We start from the raw sequence: 18,110 nt of genomic DNA, 5'->3' as shown, positions 1-18,110 counted from the left end.
AAACAGTTCCTGCTCTGCAGTGGCAGTCTTCTGGGCTCTCCATTCCTTGAGCTCTGAGAGGGCTCAACAAAGTAAAACGTGGAAAAGGAAAAAGCGATCTGGGGCTTGACCAGACTTGTGTGTCCTGGGACATCTGCAGTGGCTGCTTGCAGAAAACCTTCCAGGAAGAACGTCAATCACACCTTCCAGGAGCTCAGGTCAGAGGCATCCGTTGTACCACAGCCCTGATGGCAGGGGACTTCAGACTGCTGATGCCGGCCCGGTGCTTCCTGACTTGACTTCAACAAGGCATGCAATGTTCTAGAACATGGTCTCCTGTTTAAACCGAGTTTCTCCTTCTCTTGAGCAGAAGGACTGAATCAGGAGAAGGGCTGTAGATCACTGTGTCACTGTGTATCTACTCACTGTGCGTGCGTGTTCTCGCACCCCAATTGCATTATTGAAAGGGACATTAGTTTATTTGGATGGAGAACTCAGTCCACTTCATGTCAAGCTTATGAAGTCTTTCGCCTGGTCCCCTTCTCGGAATGTCGTGGAGGAGGGTGTCGCTTGGGTTTTGAGGTAGGACAGAGCTGGGTTTGGGTTTCTGTTCTGCCACCTGTCCTTGGTGACTGAGCCTCAGTCTCCTTGGTTGGGAAATGGGACAATCAGGAGTGAACCTACCCAGGGTGGGCTTCCAGTCATCCGCACATGTGCGGAGCACCCGCCGCCCGTCCCTGCCAGGCCCTGAGGATGCCCGCGCTCGTCCTCAGCGTCGTGCCCGGCCTCCTTGGGGAGCCGCGCGGGTTGGGCGCGCTCCCAGGCGCATTCCTGGCCGGGCAGCCCCTCCTCCCTCGGCCTTAGCCAAGGGGCTGGCGCCTCCCCGCCTCGCCCGGACTGTCTCGTGTGGGCAGCTGCGGACGCTCGTGGCCGCGCTGCTCCAGGGTCCGGTGCACTGCGCACCTGGACCCGAGCAAGGGCCGGGCGGCACGGCGCTCGGGAGCCTCCCGCCTCCCTGCCTCCCTCCCTGCCCGAGCCGCCTTCGGGCCGCGCGGTGCCCCGCACCCTGCAGGGGCGTCTGCCGCACCGCTAGGACTAACTCGGCAGGGGAGGCAGACAAAGTTATTTCCCCCTCCCAAGCAGCAAGATTCCGATTGGCAAGATGGTGCCCAGCTCTCCGAGCGCGCTCTTCCTTCTGCTGCTGCTCCTCGCCTGCCCCGAGCCGCGGGCTTCCCAGGTCAGTGTCCCTCCCGCCTCTCTCCCCTGTCCCGCGCGCAGGGGAGGCAGCCCAAGGCCGGGGAACGTAGGCTTGCCACTTTCCACTCGGATGCCTGCGTTGGGAGTTTGGAGAGATGCCTAGGCTGGGGTTCAGTTTTCGGAGAGGTGCAAGGTCCCCCGTCTGTCATCTCAGCGGCATCCCGGGCCGGGCGCCTGAGAGGATCCGGGCTGGGCTGGCCGAGCACTTGGTGCGAAAGCGTCGGTCCATCGGGGGAGAGGGCTCTGCGTGAGAACCGCCGGGTGGAGGAAGATTTCTCCGGGATTTAAGACTGGTCTTTCCTGGGTCTCCATGAGAGCTCCGGGTCACTCGATTAGCTTAGAGAATGTCCCCGCCCTCCAAACTCCGACATTTAAATTTCCAACCGAAATGTTAGAACACTCACAGGACTTTCTTGGCAGTTCGTGGCATTTCCAAGGCAGAGGTGGCCGGGAGGTTTCTGAAGCAGGGATGTGGGACTACATTTTCTTTCACACATACACAGGCAGCTTGCTGTTTAATTTTTCTCTTCTTGCCATTGGCATTTGTTAGAATCCCACTGGATTTATTTATTTAATACTTGACCAGATTCACTTTTATAGCAACGGATTTTAAAAATTAAGGTAAGAACTTGAATTGCCGAGTCCAAAGCCCGCATCCAGCAGAGTAACCCTGGCAGCCAGGGACTGCCTACCTGTGTGAGGGGCCCAGCTGGACTGCCAACCTGCTACCCCCCGCAATACCAACAGAACATGCTTCCTGAGTACCTGGTGCATCGCAGGCTCCCTGCGGGGTATCTTCCAGGCACTTCATTCCCGGAGCAACCCTGTGAGATGGGGACTATTATCCCCATTCTGCAGATGATGAAATTGAGGCCCAGGGAAGATGGGACTTATTCAAGGTCACACAACCAGATATGAGTGGAGTAAACCCAGTCTCTCTTGTTGGGCTCCCAGATTTCTTCCTTCCCTGCAGATACTTGTCCATACTCCCCGGCAGGAGACTGACTTCCTGGGCCAGGCAGGCATGACCATGGCCAGCTGGAAGCCCCTGGGGTGCAGAAGGGATTCCAGGCAGGCAGAATTTGGCTCAGGCCAGACGTGGTGATGTTAGTGCAGACGTGGTGAGGGGCTGCCACAGGGAGCTACTCAGTGACTAGGCAGCAGAGGCCCAGTGTGGGGCCACGCTGAACCCACCGAACAGAGCAATGAGGTCTCCCACCAACTTTGCAGGTTACAGAACAAAATAAAACCCCACCTCAGACTTAGAGCCCAATGCCAGAAGCGTAGATGGGTCCATCCCTAAGCCTGCTCCCCAGCCTAGGCTCCAAGGAGGCAGAGTGGACAGGATGTGTGATAGATGCTTGGGAGCCAGGCCCTGCCATTGTGTGATCTTTGCTGCTCAGGGAATGAGGCAAACACCTGTCTCTAATGGTTACCCAGAAACCGGGTGAGACCGAGATAGTTGTCACATGTTTGCAGCTGCTGTAGAGGCAAAGTGGACTCACTCAGACTCAACCTGGAACTTCTGGGTTCAATCCCTGTCCTGCTACATCCAGGCTTTCTCAAGTTTCTTATCCTCTAAATCTTACTGTCTTTACCTGCAAAACACCTGTCTCAGGCGCTTTCTGCAGGGAGAGGGAACAAAAAAGATTGCCCATAGATGTTCATTTAAAAATTCTAGTGAAACTCTCTTTCACCCACAGTCCTACGTGACTGGGGGTCTTCCCTTCTCCACCCTTGACCCTGTCCAGGCCAGCTTAAAGGGTGAATTATAAAGGAGGCCCCAAGGCCTGGTTTATGCTGGAGCAAGCATTACCTGACTCCTTTAGGTCAGGTGACTGTGTGACCTAACTCCTACCAAACCTCTTTCTACTCTAAACAAGTCCCCTTTCTGTCCCTGTATTTTCTGTTTCCTTCCTTCCTCCTTTCCTTCCTCCCTTCCTTCCTTCACTTCCCTTCCTTCCCTCCCTTCCTTCCTTCCTTCTCTCTTTCCTTCCTTCCTTTCCTTCCCTTCCTTCCCTCTATCCCTCCCTTCCTTCCTTCTTTCTTTCTTCTTTCTTTTCTTGAGGTAGAGTTTCGTTCTTGTCTTTCAGGCTGGAGTGCAATGGCGCCATCTCGGCTCACCACAACCTCCACCTCCTGGGTTCAAGCTATTCTCCTGCCTCAGCTTCCATAGTAGCTGGGATTACAGGCTTGCACCAGCACACTCGGCTAATTTTGTATTTTTAGTAGAGATGGGCTTTCTCCATGTTAGTCAGGCTGGTCTCTAACTCCCAATCTCAAGGTGATCTGCTTGCCTCAGCCTCCTAGAGTGCTGGGATTAGGCCAGTTCCGTGAAGTTAGCCACCATGCCTGGCCAGTTCCTGTATTTTCTATGTGGGTCCCCTGAAGGGCTCTGGCATAGGACTGATCATCATTTGTAATGATGTATTTTGGTAGGTTTCGGGTTTATTGTCTGTATTCCCACTATAGGGCTCCAGGGGCAGCAAACAACCCAGACTAAAAGTAGCGAGAGGCCCAGGACTCCTGAACCAAGCAGTAAGAGCTGTGGGCTGGTGGAGACTTAGCAAGTTTGCAGAATGAACTGTGCCCACAGGATCATCTCTTGCCATGGAGGAGATGGGATGGGTCAGGCAGGAGGCACAAGGACGGGCTTCCTTGGCCAAGGCCCAGTGACACACCAACTCCAAGGAGCTCTAGATGGAGGCTGTGGTGCTCCTCGTGGCGGCAGGCCACAACCCTGTCTGGGGTTCCTGTTTGCCAGGAAATGTGCTTGCTTTGTGTATTAGGTGACAGCTCAAGGGTAATATGATGGGCGTGTGTGTGTGTGTGTGTGTGTGTGTGTGTCAGTGGATGTATGTGTGTCTGTGTGTAGTTATGTGTATACACCTTTTTGTGTTGGTACCTGTGGTTGTGTGTGCATGTGTCCGTGTGAATGAGTGATTGTATGTGTGATGGTGGGTGTATGTGTGTATGCATATCTGTGCTGTGTGTGTGGCTGAGTATGCACATGTCTTTGTGTGTTGGTGCCTGTAATTGTGTGTGTCTGTGTGATTGTGTGTGTGTGTCACAAGGGAGGGCAGGCTGTGTGCTGCAGGGTCCAGAGCAGCGCTTCTGCAGGGATGGAGTCTTGTCTCTCTCCTAATGGCCTCCATGGCTATCCACTGTGTCCCTCTTGTCAGCACATTGGTCTCAAGTCACTTTGCAGGTTTTTGTCACTGGCTGATAAAGAGCAGGTAGTCACAGGGAAGGAAGGGAGGCTGAGAAGTTTGGGATATGCACAGAGTGGGAGCCCTTTCTCGACACTGTGCCTGCCCTGTGGCCTTCCCACTGGAAGAGAAACACCTTGCTGGGGAGACCAGAGCAAACATCTAACGATCCTCTTGCACCTCACCTTCAGCCCACAGTAGCTCTGGGTGGGCAGGGGGTGCATGGTCCCAGCCGCCTCCTCACCTGTGTGGGGAGCTGCTACGGTGTTTCAGCAGGCTTCCCTCCTCCACCCTCTCCCTGTGATCAGATGTCACCAGGCTCCAAATTCTACCATGAGAAGTTCATTCTTTTAGGTGCCTCCTCCCATCTGATACATTGCTTTTTATACTTAAATAAAAATAAATGTTGTTCATGTATAATTTCATGATTTTAACCATGGAACTATATCCTATGTGTGGCAACCACCACCACAATCAGGATACAGAACAGTTCCACCGCCCCCAAAGCTATATCACGCTGCTCTTTGAAGTCACACCCTCTACCTATCCCAGCCCGGGCAGCATTGGTCTATTCTCTATCACTACAATTTTATCTTCTCCATCATGTCATACAATTTTTTATTTTATTTTGTTTTAGCAACAGGGTTTTGCCATGTTGTCTAGGCTGATCTCAAACTCCTGGACTCAAACAATCCTCCCACCTCAGCCTCGAAAAGTGCTGAGATTATAGATGTGAGCCACCGCACCTGGCCTCCACAATGTCATATAAATGAAAAAAGAGTACATGGCCCTTTGAGTTTAGTTTCTTTACTCCCATTTGCCCCGAGAATACCAGCCAGCAGTGCTTGTGGCTTCTGCGTTTACCTCGAGATAACTTTGCCACAAAATATCTCGCTTTTATTATTTTCACATCACTCTAGGATATCAACTTTGGAAACAACAGACATCATTCTATTTATAGCATTCTGTTCTTAGTAGTGGCATTTCCATTTATAAAATATAATTCTTGATCGCTGAAAATGTCAAATCCTAGAAAACATAGCATTCCTACGCGTGATATTAACATTGCTCTGGAACAGTTGTTGGCCAAAGATTCAATCGATGCATCCAGTTTTTCCAAAATAGATGATTCTGATGATTCAGACAATTCTGATGTTAGTTCTGCTTAGAAATAACTGCAAGAACAGTTTTCATATTTTATTTTTGCATTGACAGTCAGATTTGCTTCAACCTCAAAGAGAATGTTTCTGTAAAATTAAATGAGTGATGGCAGCACACTGCACTTTTTTTTTCTAAATGGGAAAAGGGTTAACTTCATATAATGCATCTAAGACTCACCCAAGCCATAGGCTCCTTTTTATTGCTAAGTGGTGCTCCATGGTGTGGGTATATTACTGATTATCAGTTCACCCACTGAACAATACCCACCCATGGCATCATTCCAGTTTGGGGCAATTGTGAATACAGCTTGTATAAACATTCACATACACTTTTCATGTGAATGTATTTTCATTTCTTATGTAAGTACCTGGGAGTGGGTTTGCTGGGTCACAGGGTAAATGTGTGTTTAACTTTGTAAGAAACTGCCCACCTATGTTCTGTATTAGTTTTACCACTTTACATCTATGAAAGACCTCACTACACTGCATCCTTACCAGCATTTAAAGTTCTCGGGTTGGTTAGTCTTTCTCCAAGTCATTCTAGTAAGTATGTAGTGTTATCTCATTGTGGTTTTAATTTCTTTCTGTAATGACTAATGACATTGGACATCTCTTCATGTGCTTATTTGCCAAATAGTCTATTGGGCAAAACATCTGCTCAAGACTTCTGCCCAATTTTTAAAAAATGGACTGTTTCTTTTCTTTTCTTTCTTTCTTTTTATTTTTTGAAACGAGGTCTTGCTATGCTGCCCAGGCCAGACATGGAACTCCTGGGCTCAAGTGATCCTCCTGCCTCAGCGTCTGGAGTATCTGAGATTACAGGCAAACCCTGATTGTTTTTAATAAATTTTGAGCACTCTTCACATTTTCTAAATACAAAACCTTTTTTAGATATGTGAGTTATAAATATTTTTTCTCATTTTGTAGGTTGTCTTAATGCCTTTTGCAGAGCAAAAATTTTAAATTTCAATGAAGTGTAGTTTATCAATTTTGTATTTTAATGGATTGTGTTTTGGGTGTCAAGTCTAAGAACTCTTGGCCTAACCTCAGGTCATGAAAATTTTCTTCTAAAATTTTTTATAGTTTTGCATTTTTATTAAGACCCATGTTGAGTTACTTTTAAAAAATAAGGGTCGGGCATGGTGACTTACAGCTGTAATCCCAGCACTTTGGGAGGCTGAGGCAGGCAGATCACCTGAGGTCAGGAGTTTGAGACCAGCCTGACCAACATGGAGAAACCCCAACTCTACTAAAAAAAAAAAAAAATACAAAATTATCCAGGTATGGTGATACATGCCTGTAATCCCAGCTACTCAGGAGGCTGAGGCAGGAGAATGGCTTGAACCCTGGAGGTGGAGGTTGTGGTAAGCCGAGATTGCACCATTGCACTCTAGCCTGGGCAAGAAGAGCAAAACTTCATCTCAAAAAAGTAAGGTGTGAGATTTATGTTGAGGGCTACTTTTTCATGTGACTATCCAATTATTCCAACACCATTTGTTGTTGAAAGACTGCTGATTTGCCATTGACTTGTCTTAGCAACTTTGTCAAAAATCAGTTCATCATACACTTATGGGAAAATTTCTGCCAATAACACACTTACCTTGATTACTATAGTTTTACAGTAAGTCTTAAAATTGAGTAAAGTGAGTCCTCCAACTGTATTCTTTTTTTTCAAGATTCCTTTGGCTATTCTAATTTCTTTGCCTTTCCATTAAAATTTCAGAATCAGTTGTCTTTTTCTACAAGAAATTCTACTGCCAGGCATGGTGGCTCATGCCTGTAATCCCAGCACTTTGGGAGGGCAAGGTGGGTGGATCACCTGAGGGAGTCTGAGACCAGCCTGGCAAACATGATGAAACCCCAGTCTCTACTAAAAATACAGAATTAACCAGGCGTGGTGGCACATGCCTGTAATCCCAGCTACTTGGTAGTCTAAGGCAGGAGAATTGCTTGAACCCGGGAGGCAGAGGTCACAGTGACCTATGAGCTGAGATGCACGATGGCACTCCAGCCTAGGCAATAAAAGCGAAACTCCATCTTAAAATATATATATATATATATATATATATATATATATATATATATATACCGGAGTTTTTATTGGGATTGCATTAAATCTATAGATCAATTAGAGGAGAATTGGCATCTTAAATGTATTGAGTCTTCCAATCTGTGAACACAGTGTATCTTTCTACGTACTTAGATATTCTTTTATTTCTTTCATCAGTATATATGTATTTTTTAGTTTTCAACACAAACATGCTTTGTTAGAATTATACCTAATTATTTCATTTTTAAAGCTATTTTAAATATTTTGTGTGTGTGTGAGAAGGAGTCTCACTCTGTCACCCAGGCTGTAGTGCAGCATCGCCATCTCGGCTCACTGAGACCTCTGCCTCCTATGCTCAAGCAGTTCTCCTGCCTCAGCTTCCTGAGTAGCTGGGATTACAGGCGCATGCCACTATGCCTGGCAAATTTTTGTGTTTTTAGTAGAAACGGGGTTTCACCATGTTGGTCAGGCTGGTCTCGAACTCCTGACCTCATGATCCGCCCGCCTCAGCCTTCCAAAGTGTTGGAATTACAGGCGTGAGCCACCGTGCCAAGGCTATTACAAATAATTTTTTTAAAAATTCATTTCCAAGTGGATATCCCCAGTATGGAGAAATCCAGTGGGCTTTTCTATGTTGACCTTGTATCTTATGACCTTGTGGAACTCAATCATTATTTATAGGGAATTTTAAAAAATACACTTCCTGAGTTTTTTTTTTTTTTACATGGACAATCATGTCATCTATGTATTGGAACAGTTTTATTTCTTCCTTTCTAACGTATGTGTCATTTATTTATGTATTTAGCCTTATTAAATGGACTAAAATTTGAAGTACAATTTTTAATAGGAGAGTGAACATTCTTTCCTTGTTCTAGAACTTAGGAAGAAAGCATTTAATTTTTCAACATTAAGTTTGGTTCTGGCTGTAGGTTTTTTGTAGGTGTTGTTTGTCTGCCTAGGGTTTCCTTCTTGCCCTAGTTTGATACAATATTTATTATGAATGGATGTTGAATTTTTTCACGTGCTTTTTTTCCACTTCACTTGATATGGTCCTGTGGTTTTTCTCTAGTCTGTTAATAAGATGGATTTTCTGTCTTCTGGAAGAGATGGTGTAGAATTGGTGCCAGTTCTTGAAATGTCTGGTAGAATTTACCAATGAAACCATGTGGGCCTGGAGACTTCTGGAAAGTTTTAACTATGAATTCAATTTCTTACATACAGAGCTATTTAGGTTAGCAATTTTTCTTCCCTGGGGTGAGTTTGGGTAGTTTGTATCTTTCAAGAAATTGGTCCGTGGCACCTCTCTCTCTCTCTCTCTGTCTCAAGGCAACTACTTCTAAATACCCTGGGGACCACTCCGCATTTCTACACAATTGGTCTCCTGTAATGACAGATGAATACTTTGCTCCATAATCTACCACAGAGCCAAACAATCTCATGATTAATTTCCTTTCTTGTGTAACTTTTTAATTTTCCTAGAGTTTATTCCCTTTTGCCCCAGTCTGCCGTCTACACAAGCACAGTTGTTTCCAGGATCTCCTTCCCAGTCAGTGTTCTGCCAGGGCGGCTTGTCCCTAGAGCCCAGACTCCCTAGGCCTCTCTGCCTTCGGCTCCCGCCTTGCTGCCCTCCCTGGGCTCGTGGCCCTGCGGCTAGACAGGGGCTTTGGGAGAGAGCCTCCCTGCTATCCTGAGTTGGAGTCTATGTTTTTGAGATCACATGTCTTCCTCTTTCTTTGGCTTACTCCCTTATTTTTTTGAACACATCCTTAGGAAAATGATTTTTAGCTCATTATTGCTGGGCTTGTCAAATCGCTTGCCTATGGTAGATATCACACTTTTTCTATGCGGAAACTTTAAAGCAGCCAACAGTAGCATCATGATCCCAGGTTGTAGGTGGGGGATCTGCTGTGGCCAAGAAAGTGGTGGCTGAATCCTACAGTTGGGAGCAAGGCCAGAGGAGGAAGTGAGAGGAGGAAAGCTGACCGTGCTCTCTCCGACTCACTGCCCGCCAGCACTCCTCCCCGCTGATTTCCTAGAGGAAACCAAGGCCTCGAGCTGGAGCAGGGCTTGAGACTGATTTCTTGGTCTGAGAAAAAAAAAATGAGCTGAAAGGTGGAAAAATGAAAACAAAAGCTTGCTCCTTCCTGGCCTAGGATGGCCTGTGAAGTCAGCCCATCAGTGTCAATTTAGCTGCCTATTCAGATGGATTGCCTGGGACTGCCTTGAGTCCAGGTTGAGATGGCTTGTCGGTCACTCTAGAGCTTGGCATGAAAGGACACCATGATTGACAGCAGTGTCTGCCTTGTCCTAGCACCAGGAGTGTTCACTAACCCTGAAGTAGAGATTTTAATACTAATACATGAAGATGAGCTGAAGCAGCAGGGGCTTGTGAATCATTCAGATCTATTGATCTGAAATAAATGCCTTTATCTAAAATGAGGTATTTCATAAAACAGATATTTGGTGTCTGCAATGGCCCAGGCACTGGGAATAAAACAGACAGTCCTGCTTTGGTTTTAAGAGAGCAGTTATGGATTTGAAGTTGGCAGACCAGGGTAGCAATTTGAGCCAGGCTCAGCTGGGCTGATGTGCTAGTCAGGGCTAGGCTCAGCTCATCTGGTCTGGGCTTGCTGGTTTGTCTGTGGTCAGCTGCCAAGCTAGCTGGGGATAGTTGGTCTAGGGCAGCTCATCTGGTGCATGCGGTCTCTGCTCCACAAGGCCTCTCATCCTCCAGGAGGTTAGCTGGGGCTTTTCTCATGGTTGTGGTTGTGGTGGTGGTGGTGATGGTAGAGCATCAAGACTGAGCAGAAGCTCACAGCCTTCTTGAGACCCAGCCTTGGAACTGGAACACGACTTCTACTGCATCCTGTTAGCCAAAGCAAGCCACAAGACCAGCCCAGATATGTAAGGTGGGAAAACAGACTTCCTTCTTGATGAGAAGAGAGCAGAGTCTCCTTGCATATGGTGTTGGCACAGGGAGGAATATCCGGGGTTATTTTTGCAAGTCTTCCATCATGGTGACCCAGAGACTTACTCACCAAGGCACCTGTGTTTAGACAAATGGGTGGAATCAGGGCAGGGTGGTGACAGGAAGGTCCTTTTGACATCTTCTGTTCTCTAGCAGCCTCCACTTCTCCCTGGCACATTCAGGAATGAGATCTATGTCCTGTCAAGGGCAGCCCTGATTGCAGAGGAGAATGGAAGCCCCCTTGCTCCCTTGGGATCATTTCTGGCCCTGGGGGCATTGGGCAGTGAGTGTTAGGGGCTTGGTCCACACCATGGCCCACTGGGAAAGGAGACATAGCCAGCCAGTTCAGTGGTTTCTTGGGCTAGCCTGGAGTCTTTCCATCAGGAACAGATGTCCTCCCAGGTCTGCTCACCCTGGGGAATCCTATTTGGCACTAGACTTGATTCCAGGCAGACCAAGCCAGATGCCTTTGAAGCTGCTTCCCTTCCCTTTGGGCACGAGCCTTCCCTCCATATGCTGCCTCAGACCTGCCTCTCAGCCAGCTGTGCCAGGAGCAGTGTCCATTGTTGGGGCACAGCTGTTGACAGAGGCCTGACTGTGCTGGCCACTCTCCCCTGACCCATAGAGGCAAAGATTTGTGCAGCCCTGGGGCTCCAGGGAAGACTCTCGGTGTGGGTTGAACTTTCTTTATCCTTTCAAACTCTCTGCCAGCACCTTCCATGCTCTTCAGTAACTGCCTGAAACCTAAAATAAGGACATGACACATATTTTCATTAAAGAAAAAATAAGCACCCATAATTTGACTGGACCCAAACCCATCCATTTGTACAAGTCTCAAGTATGATTTGTAACTTAAGTAAGTAGAATTTGTATCTCAAGGAAGTAATCATCTCCCCTCCTATATATAGGAAAATGTGTGCCTCTCTGGGCACCAGAATCTCTCAAAGGAGGCAGCCTCAGTGGGAAGTGAGACCTAAGGAACTCAGTGTGGGGCTGGGTTCCTAAGTCCTAAGTACTAAGATTGAGACATGATCAGAGGCATGGGGGATGTTGGTGGTGACTGGGAGGGAATTGGAAAGTCCCCAGGCCATCCTGGGCCCCGCTCTTGCCATTTGGTTGGCCACTATCTGAGACATTTTCCCTTCTGCTGGAGATCAGTTGCCTCTGGACCTTAGATGGAAGGGGAGGGTGCTGTGAGCCCTGGACCAGCCCTTCCCCATGCTCACCCCATCTCTGAAGAAGGGTTGGGGTCAGAGAGCAAGACCAGCAACTGGTTGCATTGCCCAGAAAGCCTCACCTGCCCTTGTGGAGCTGAGAGCATCAGATGAAACCCGGGTTGATTTGAACTAAGAGAGAGGACCACTGAGCTCCAAGACAGGGGTCTCTGCAGTATCAGAAGCAAAAAAAAAAAAAAAAAAGCATCCAGAGAAGCATCAGACTGTAGTGTAAAAACATACAAACATGTTAGCATCACCTCAGTGCTCCTGCAATTTGGCCTTTTCTCTGCATGACAAAAAGAATCTAGTAAGATAATGTGCTCATCCCACAACTATGTCCTGAGAGGCTAGCACGGGAAAGATGCTGTTCTGGGAGGCAGTAGGGCCTGAGGCAGCGCAGCAGGTGGTGAAGACTCCTAGGCCTGGCTCGGTCTTGGCTCGGATCCTTCCTGGTTGACTGATCTGGGCCAAGTTCCTGCCCCTTGTGAATCAGTTTCTTCCTCTGAACAGTGGCGATAACAGACATTCCCATCTGGTGGGGTCATAGTTGAAGAAATGAATTATATTCAAAGATCAGGTCTATAACAAATGCTCAATACGTGACAGGAGAGAGAAAGATGTGGCTGCCACAGTCCCCACTGCCACTTAGCTCACCAAGCAGGAAGAGGAAAACCAGACAAATTAGAAAATTATCAGAGGGTCAACGATCGCCTGAGCAGGCTGCTGCAATGGAGGGTGGCCGCGAGACTACTCCAGGTTAAGCAAGCAGGTAAGGGCTGTCTAAGGAGGGAACATCTGGGTCGAAGTGGAAAGACAGCTCTAGAGGACTCAACTCTAGAGGACCTGGGGGCAGATTCCCTGGCCAGAGGACCCAGCCATTGCAAAGGCCCCAAGGTGGAAATCGCGGTGAGAGGGCCTGGATCCCACAGGCAGCATGGGCAAACGGGAAGGAGAAGGATCAAATGACAGCTATGTGCCTGGGCACGTTGCCTGGGTCCTGAGCCTTGGAGTCTTATTCTTGGAGTAACTAACCTAGATGGTGGTAAAGACTAAATCAAAAGTGGGGTATGTTTTCAGATTTTCCTATTCTCTCTTAGGGGTAAATCCCAAGTGTTTCTGAGTGGGTCGGGAATGGGGCAACAGAAATTATCCTCTCCTGCACCACAGCAGTCCTGTCCCACCTCCCCTCCCTGCATCCTCACTTGCTTTTGTAAAATCTGTATTTCCCAGAGACAGAGGTCAGAGGCTGGACTGCATCACGCCCCTGCCTAAACCCCACAAAAAGTCTCCTTGCCCCTGAGAATAAAGGGAAACACTTCACCATGGAGCTGACAGAATGTATTAGTTTTTCATTGTTGCCTTCTTTGATTCCTTTTTATCTACTAAACTTTCTCTCTCCTTCTGTATTCATATTGTGTTAAATCCCAAATGGAAATAGGCTAAATGTGCTACCATTTTTGCTGGTAGGAGGCCTTCAGGCTGTGGGATGTGAGGAGAAGGTTCATGGACCAGGCTTGTGTACCTAGGAGGGGATTGCAGCTACTGGATGCCATGTGTGTGGACCCCAACCTCCCTACTTGGCTTGGGCACTGGGGGCCTCAGAGACTTGCTGAAGATAACACTGAGGCTGTGAAAGGCACAAACCAGTCCACAGATGCAGGTGGCATCTGGACAAAGGTTAGCTGGGCAGCAAGCAGGTGAAATGGGGAAGGTAGGTTTGGGTGGTAAGATGAGCAAGAGATTGTCTTTGGTTCACACTTAATTCATTCCTTCACTCCACACTCACTTATTCATTTGTTTGTTCATTGAAATGAGCATCTAGTGTACACTCAGATCCTGTTCTCAGCGTTGAGGATCCCAAGTTGTCTAAAATTCGTTTTCTGTCCTCAAGAATGCCAAGGGGCCAGGGGAGAGGTGACTGGGAGGGTGACCAAAGATGGACACCAAAGCTTTCAAGGGGGTGCTGTAAAGTGAGAGGGTGAAGGAGGCAGGACTCATGACAGTTCTCCGTGCATCCATCTCTAAGGTGAGTCCAGCTATCTTACCACACTAGGAGGCTGCAGAAGGCACACTGGGGTTTAAATCCTGGAGAGGCCACCGTGGCTCAGGGACTTACACAGCTTCCGCCCCTGTCAAGTGGGTGTTGTAATGGTGCCGCATCCTGGCCTGTCACGGTTCCCATGTGAAGTATGTCTGCAGCGCCGGCTCTTGGTGCCTGCTGTTGTCATCATCGCTCCCATGACTGTTTTAAAAACCAGACCAGAATGGGGCTTGGAGTGTAAATGTAGAATTGCGGGCAGCCAGCAGGGTGCAAACTCAAAGTACCCTGAGCATCCTGGGATGCCGAGCCCCTAAGGGAGGCTCCAGCTGGAGAGCTGGGTGGTTAATTGTATGTCTCAATTTAGCTAAGACATGGTTTCCAGATATTTGCTCAAGCACCAGTCCAGATGTTGCTGGGAAGGGATTGTTTAGATGCGACTAGCATTTAAGTCAGCAGCCTTTGAGAAATTCAGATTCGCCTCCTAATATGGGTGGTCCTCATGCCAAAGACTGAGGTCCCCCGAGGAGGGAGTTCTGCCCACAGCCTTCTGCCTTTGGCCCCAAGGTACAGCATCACCTGCAACTGGCCCTGGGTCTCCAGCCTGCTCCTGCCCTGCGAAGGTTGGACTTGCCAGCCCCCACAACTGCATGACAGTTCCTTAAAATTTCTTAAAATTGGACTTGCCAGCCCCCACAATGGCGTGACAGTTCCTTAAAAATGTCTTTCTCTCTCCATATATTAATAAGTATGTTGTATATATGACAGTATTACATATGTATACATGTGCATATGTGTGTATACATAATATACATCTCTTTCCTATTGCTTCTGTTTCTGTAGAGAGCTCTGACTAATCCAAAGGCCTCGGGCAACTCCCCAAGTGAAATTCTCTCACTTCCCCCAGAAGCGCCCACTTTCTCTCTTCGTATATGTGGGCTGAGTAGAGGTCCCTGGCATGAAGAGTAGTTGAGGATTTATAACCCGCCTCTGACTCGGTTGAAAATAAAAGTAAGTTCTGGAGAAAAAACATTCACGAATTGAACATGACTCAGACGCTGAAGGCTCCAAGCCTTGGCCAGCAGGCACACATTTGGCAAGTTGCTTGGTCCTTTCAGAGACCTAAGGCATCAAAACATCTGTGTTCCCATTAACAAAATGCTGACATGACGCATAGCTGTGGCTTGGGAGAAACCAGCATGGGAGACGGCCCCTCCAAGTCTAGGGGTCATCTGTGGCCATCAGAGGTCTCAGGGCTCTATTGTCACCAAGGAGGCTCTCAAAAGGTGTCGTTGTGCCAAGACTGTCACTGTGAGGAAGACCATCGAGCCAGGTCACAGGAGCACAGAGGCCCCACGGACCAGTCCCCATGTTCCTGTACATACCCCTGGAGCTTCTCCATGCCCTTTGGTGCCTTGAGAGCAGGCTCCCGATGTGCCTGAACAGCATGGGGGACTGGGATAGAATGGGAAGGGTCAGGCCTGCTGGGTTCAGGCAGGGGACCAGGTGAGCTGGAGGACACACACCCATTTGGCTGTGTCCACCCCTGGACCAGAAGGTGGGGTCTGGGGTCCTGAAATGTCTCTGGAGGCCCAGCCGTCCTGGGGTGCTGGTTGGTTCTCAGAGGAAGGAATCCTTGTGATCTCTGAGGAATCTTCTGTGGCCCCTCTGGAGTAAACACTGTGAGAGAAAAGCCTGGAGGGGAGATGAACAGGAATTCCCAGAGGAGGGCAGGGGTGGATGGAGTGTTCTGGGGGGCCACGTGCTCCCAAGAGTCTTAAAACCAGCTCCTCCCCTCACCCAGCTCTCAGCACTGGCCTGCGTCTTCCAGAACCATCCATGCCACCTCTATCCCAGCTTGGGAAAACCTGGATGGGGTGACACCTGTTGTTCCTTCTCTAACTGGTTCTCATCCTCTCTGCAAACATTGCCATTGGTGTCAAGTTAGATGAAGTACTCACCCCTTTAAAGAGTTTCATAACAGAAACAGTAAACCTTAATATTTTTCTCCGCAAAGATGGAAGAGTTTTACTGAATGTCTCTTGTTGGTTTCATTTCAAATAAGTTATTAATTCAAAGAAATGGAAACTATCTGTCATTGTTTACTGTCAACGGCATAAGCTGGGGATGGAGACCGGTTTTGAAGAGTTGGAAATTTACACCATTTGAGGGGATCTCTCTAAGAAAAAGATTTAAAACGGGGGCCCCTCAAGAGCCCTGGAAGAGGCCTGGGGAAGTGAGGGCCCAGAACACAGCCTCTGGAACATGCTCTTTCCTTCCTGGTGTGTGGGGGCCTTGCTGCCCTGTCTGGATCTGACCTTCACCCAGTCCCGCCTTGGTGAGCGGGAGGTCAACTCTGGAGGGCTGTGCAGAGTCTGGGGTTGCTTTTCGTAGTAAGGACCTGGGACCCTGAGATGGGAAAGCCCCGCCCAAAGCCAGCCCTTCACTGAACAGCAGGTGGACAGTCCCTGAGGGTCCGGCCGGCTTCCTGTCCGTCCATAGCCCCTCACAGCACCCTCGGCTTGCCCTCAGGTCAAGGGCCACATGTGCATAGAAGGAAATGACCTGCTCCCACGCAGGGCGCCTCTTGGCTCAGAGCAGGGGAGGGTGACAGGTATGGGAGGGGAATGGCAGAGAACTGGGGCTGTGGGCAAGGAGTCCCTTGCCCAGGCTGAAAAGACCACATTGAGGTACAGAAGCAGAATTGAGACACAGAGACAGGTTGCTCTGCTTGTTAACATGAAAATGGTGCCACAGCCAGTGTTGAGGGAAAGGAGCTGACGTAGAACCTGCGTCCCGTGGGCTTGCGTGATGACGTCTGTGCAAGTGACCACCTATGTCTAACTCAAGACTTGAAACCCAATGAAAAGTTCACAGCAGTTGTCTCTGGTTGTGGGACTTGTTCTTTGTTTGAATGCATTTTTCTCTATTTTGAATTGTTTGGCAGAGATTATTCTTTCTTTTTATGATCATGCAAAATGATAAAGCTTTCTCACTTTGGGAAAGGGAGGCACCGGGGTCTCAGGCCCCTTGCATGACCTCATTTGTCCCCATAGTGCGGGCCTTGTGGGTGCTTGTCTTGGTGTGTAAAGATTCCAGCTTCATCACCTAACTTTGCAAAGGAGCTCGGTGATGCCTGTGCCTGTGCCAATTCAGGTGACAGATGAGCATGAGGGCCATGATTTTGTGCCCCAAATCCAGCAATTTGGGATCCAGGACCTGTCCTGTTAGGAGCAGCTGCAGCTCAGATCCTGAAACCTCATGTCAAAGGTACGGATACTCTCTGCTTCCCGGGTTCCCTGGCTCCACCCTGCCATGCTGGCTTGCCAAGAGCAGCAAGGAGCTTCCTTGTACCGCACTGTTTCATTAGCCTCCCTCCAGAGAGGTTGGAGGCTGGGATGGGCCAGAGCCTTGGCAAGTCAGCCTGCAGCCTTTCCGTCTCCCTCCCCACCTGGGATGGAGATGCAGCCTTGATTTGCTCGGTCTCAAAGATGTTTAAGTTTTTCAGTGGCTACTGGTAATCTGAGCACATCTCACCTCCAGTGAGCACCAGGGAGAAAGCTGGTGCCAGGCGCCCACAGAGCAGGAAGTGCCACTGGAAGCAGAAAGCAGTTGTGCCCAGAGCTAGCAGCACTGAGGTTAGAAGTGGAAAAAGAGCCCCTGTCCCTCCACACACACACTCCCCTGCTTCCTTTATTTCCTGGAGCCCCAGGCCACCACCCCAGGTTTTTGGCATGATGCTTGCCCTTCCCAGCACAGCCCTTGGCACAGATTTCTCCACCTTCACAACTGAGCCCTCCATGTACCCAGGGCAGCTGCAGCTCTATGAGCCCTCTTTCAGCTGTCAGGGCCTGGGCAGCTTGTGTCGCAGGAGGCAGCTGCTTACCTGGCTTGCAATGGGCAAGGACGCCTCCTCCACCTTCCCTCCAGGCTTCCTGCCCCCACGTCCAAGGCGCCCAACCTAAACTTTGCACGGGAGTGAGAAATCTACTGTGGGACATTTGGGCTCAGTCCTATCAATCCCTAGTGCAAATTCATCAATAAGATCATTCACCACACGGAAGCCTGTGAGAACAAAGGAGCCGGCCCATTGGGGTGGCTGGGGGAGCTGGGTGGGAATCAGAGTTCCCAGCCTGGCTCTACTGCTCCTAAGCCCCATGATTTGGGGCAAGTTGTTTGACTTTCAGTCTCCATATCTTTCTCTATGAAATAGAGACAAGCCCCACTCCTCC

At 48.9% G+C, this 18,110-nt stretch overlaps 1 protein-coding gene across 2 annotated transcripts in view; it reads left to right on the top strand.

The window, feature by feature from the left end:
* Window positions 1-476: 476 nt before the first annotated feature.
* The window catches only part of FBLN7 (fibulin 7), a 49,343-nt gene continuing 31,709 nt past the window's right edge, over window positions 477-18,110 (top strand). For both annotated transcript variants that reach the window (XM_064371625.1, XM_012476713.2), the window contains exons 1-2: window positions 477-561; window positions 1,120-1,216. In XM_064371625.1, the coding sequence (XP_064227695.1) occupies window positions 497-561; window positions 1,120-1,216 (162 nt within the window). In that variant the 5' untranslated portion in view covers window positions 477-496. The remainder of the gene's footprint in view (window positions 562-1,119; window positions 1,217-18,110) is intronic.

Source organism: Aotus nancymaae, unplaced genomic scaffold, assembly GCF_030222135.1.
Source record: "Aotus nancymaae isolate 86718 unplaced genomic scaffold, 86718_ANA_hifiasm-v0.15.2.pri h1tg000155l, whole genome shotgun sequence".
Taxonomy (NCBI): domain Eukaryota; kingdom Metazoa; phylum Chordata; class Mammalia; order Primates; family Aotidae; genus Aotus; species Aotus nancymaae.
This window is presented reverse-complemented; position numbering and strand designations above follow the sequence as displayed.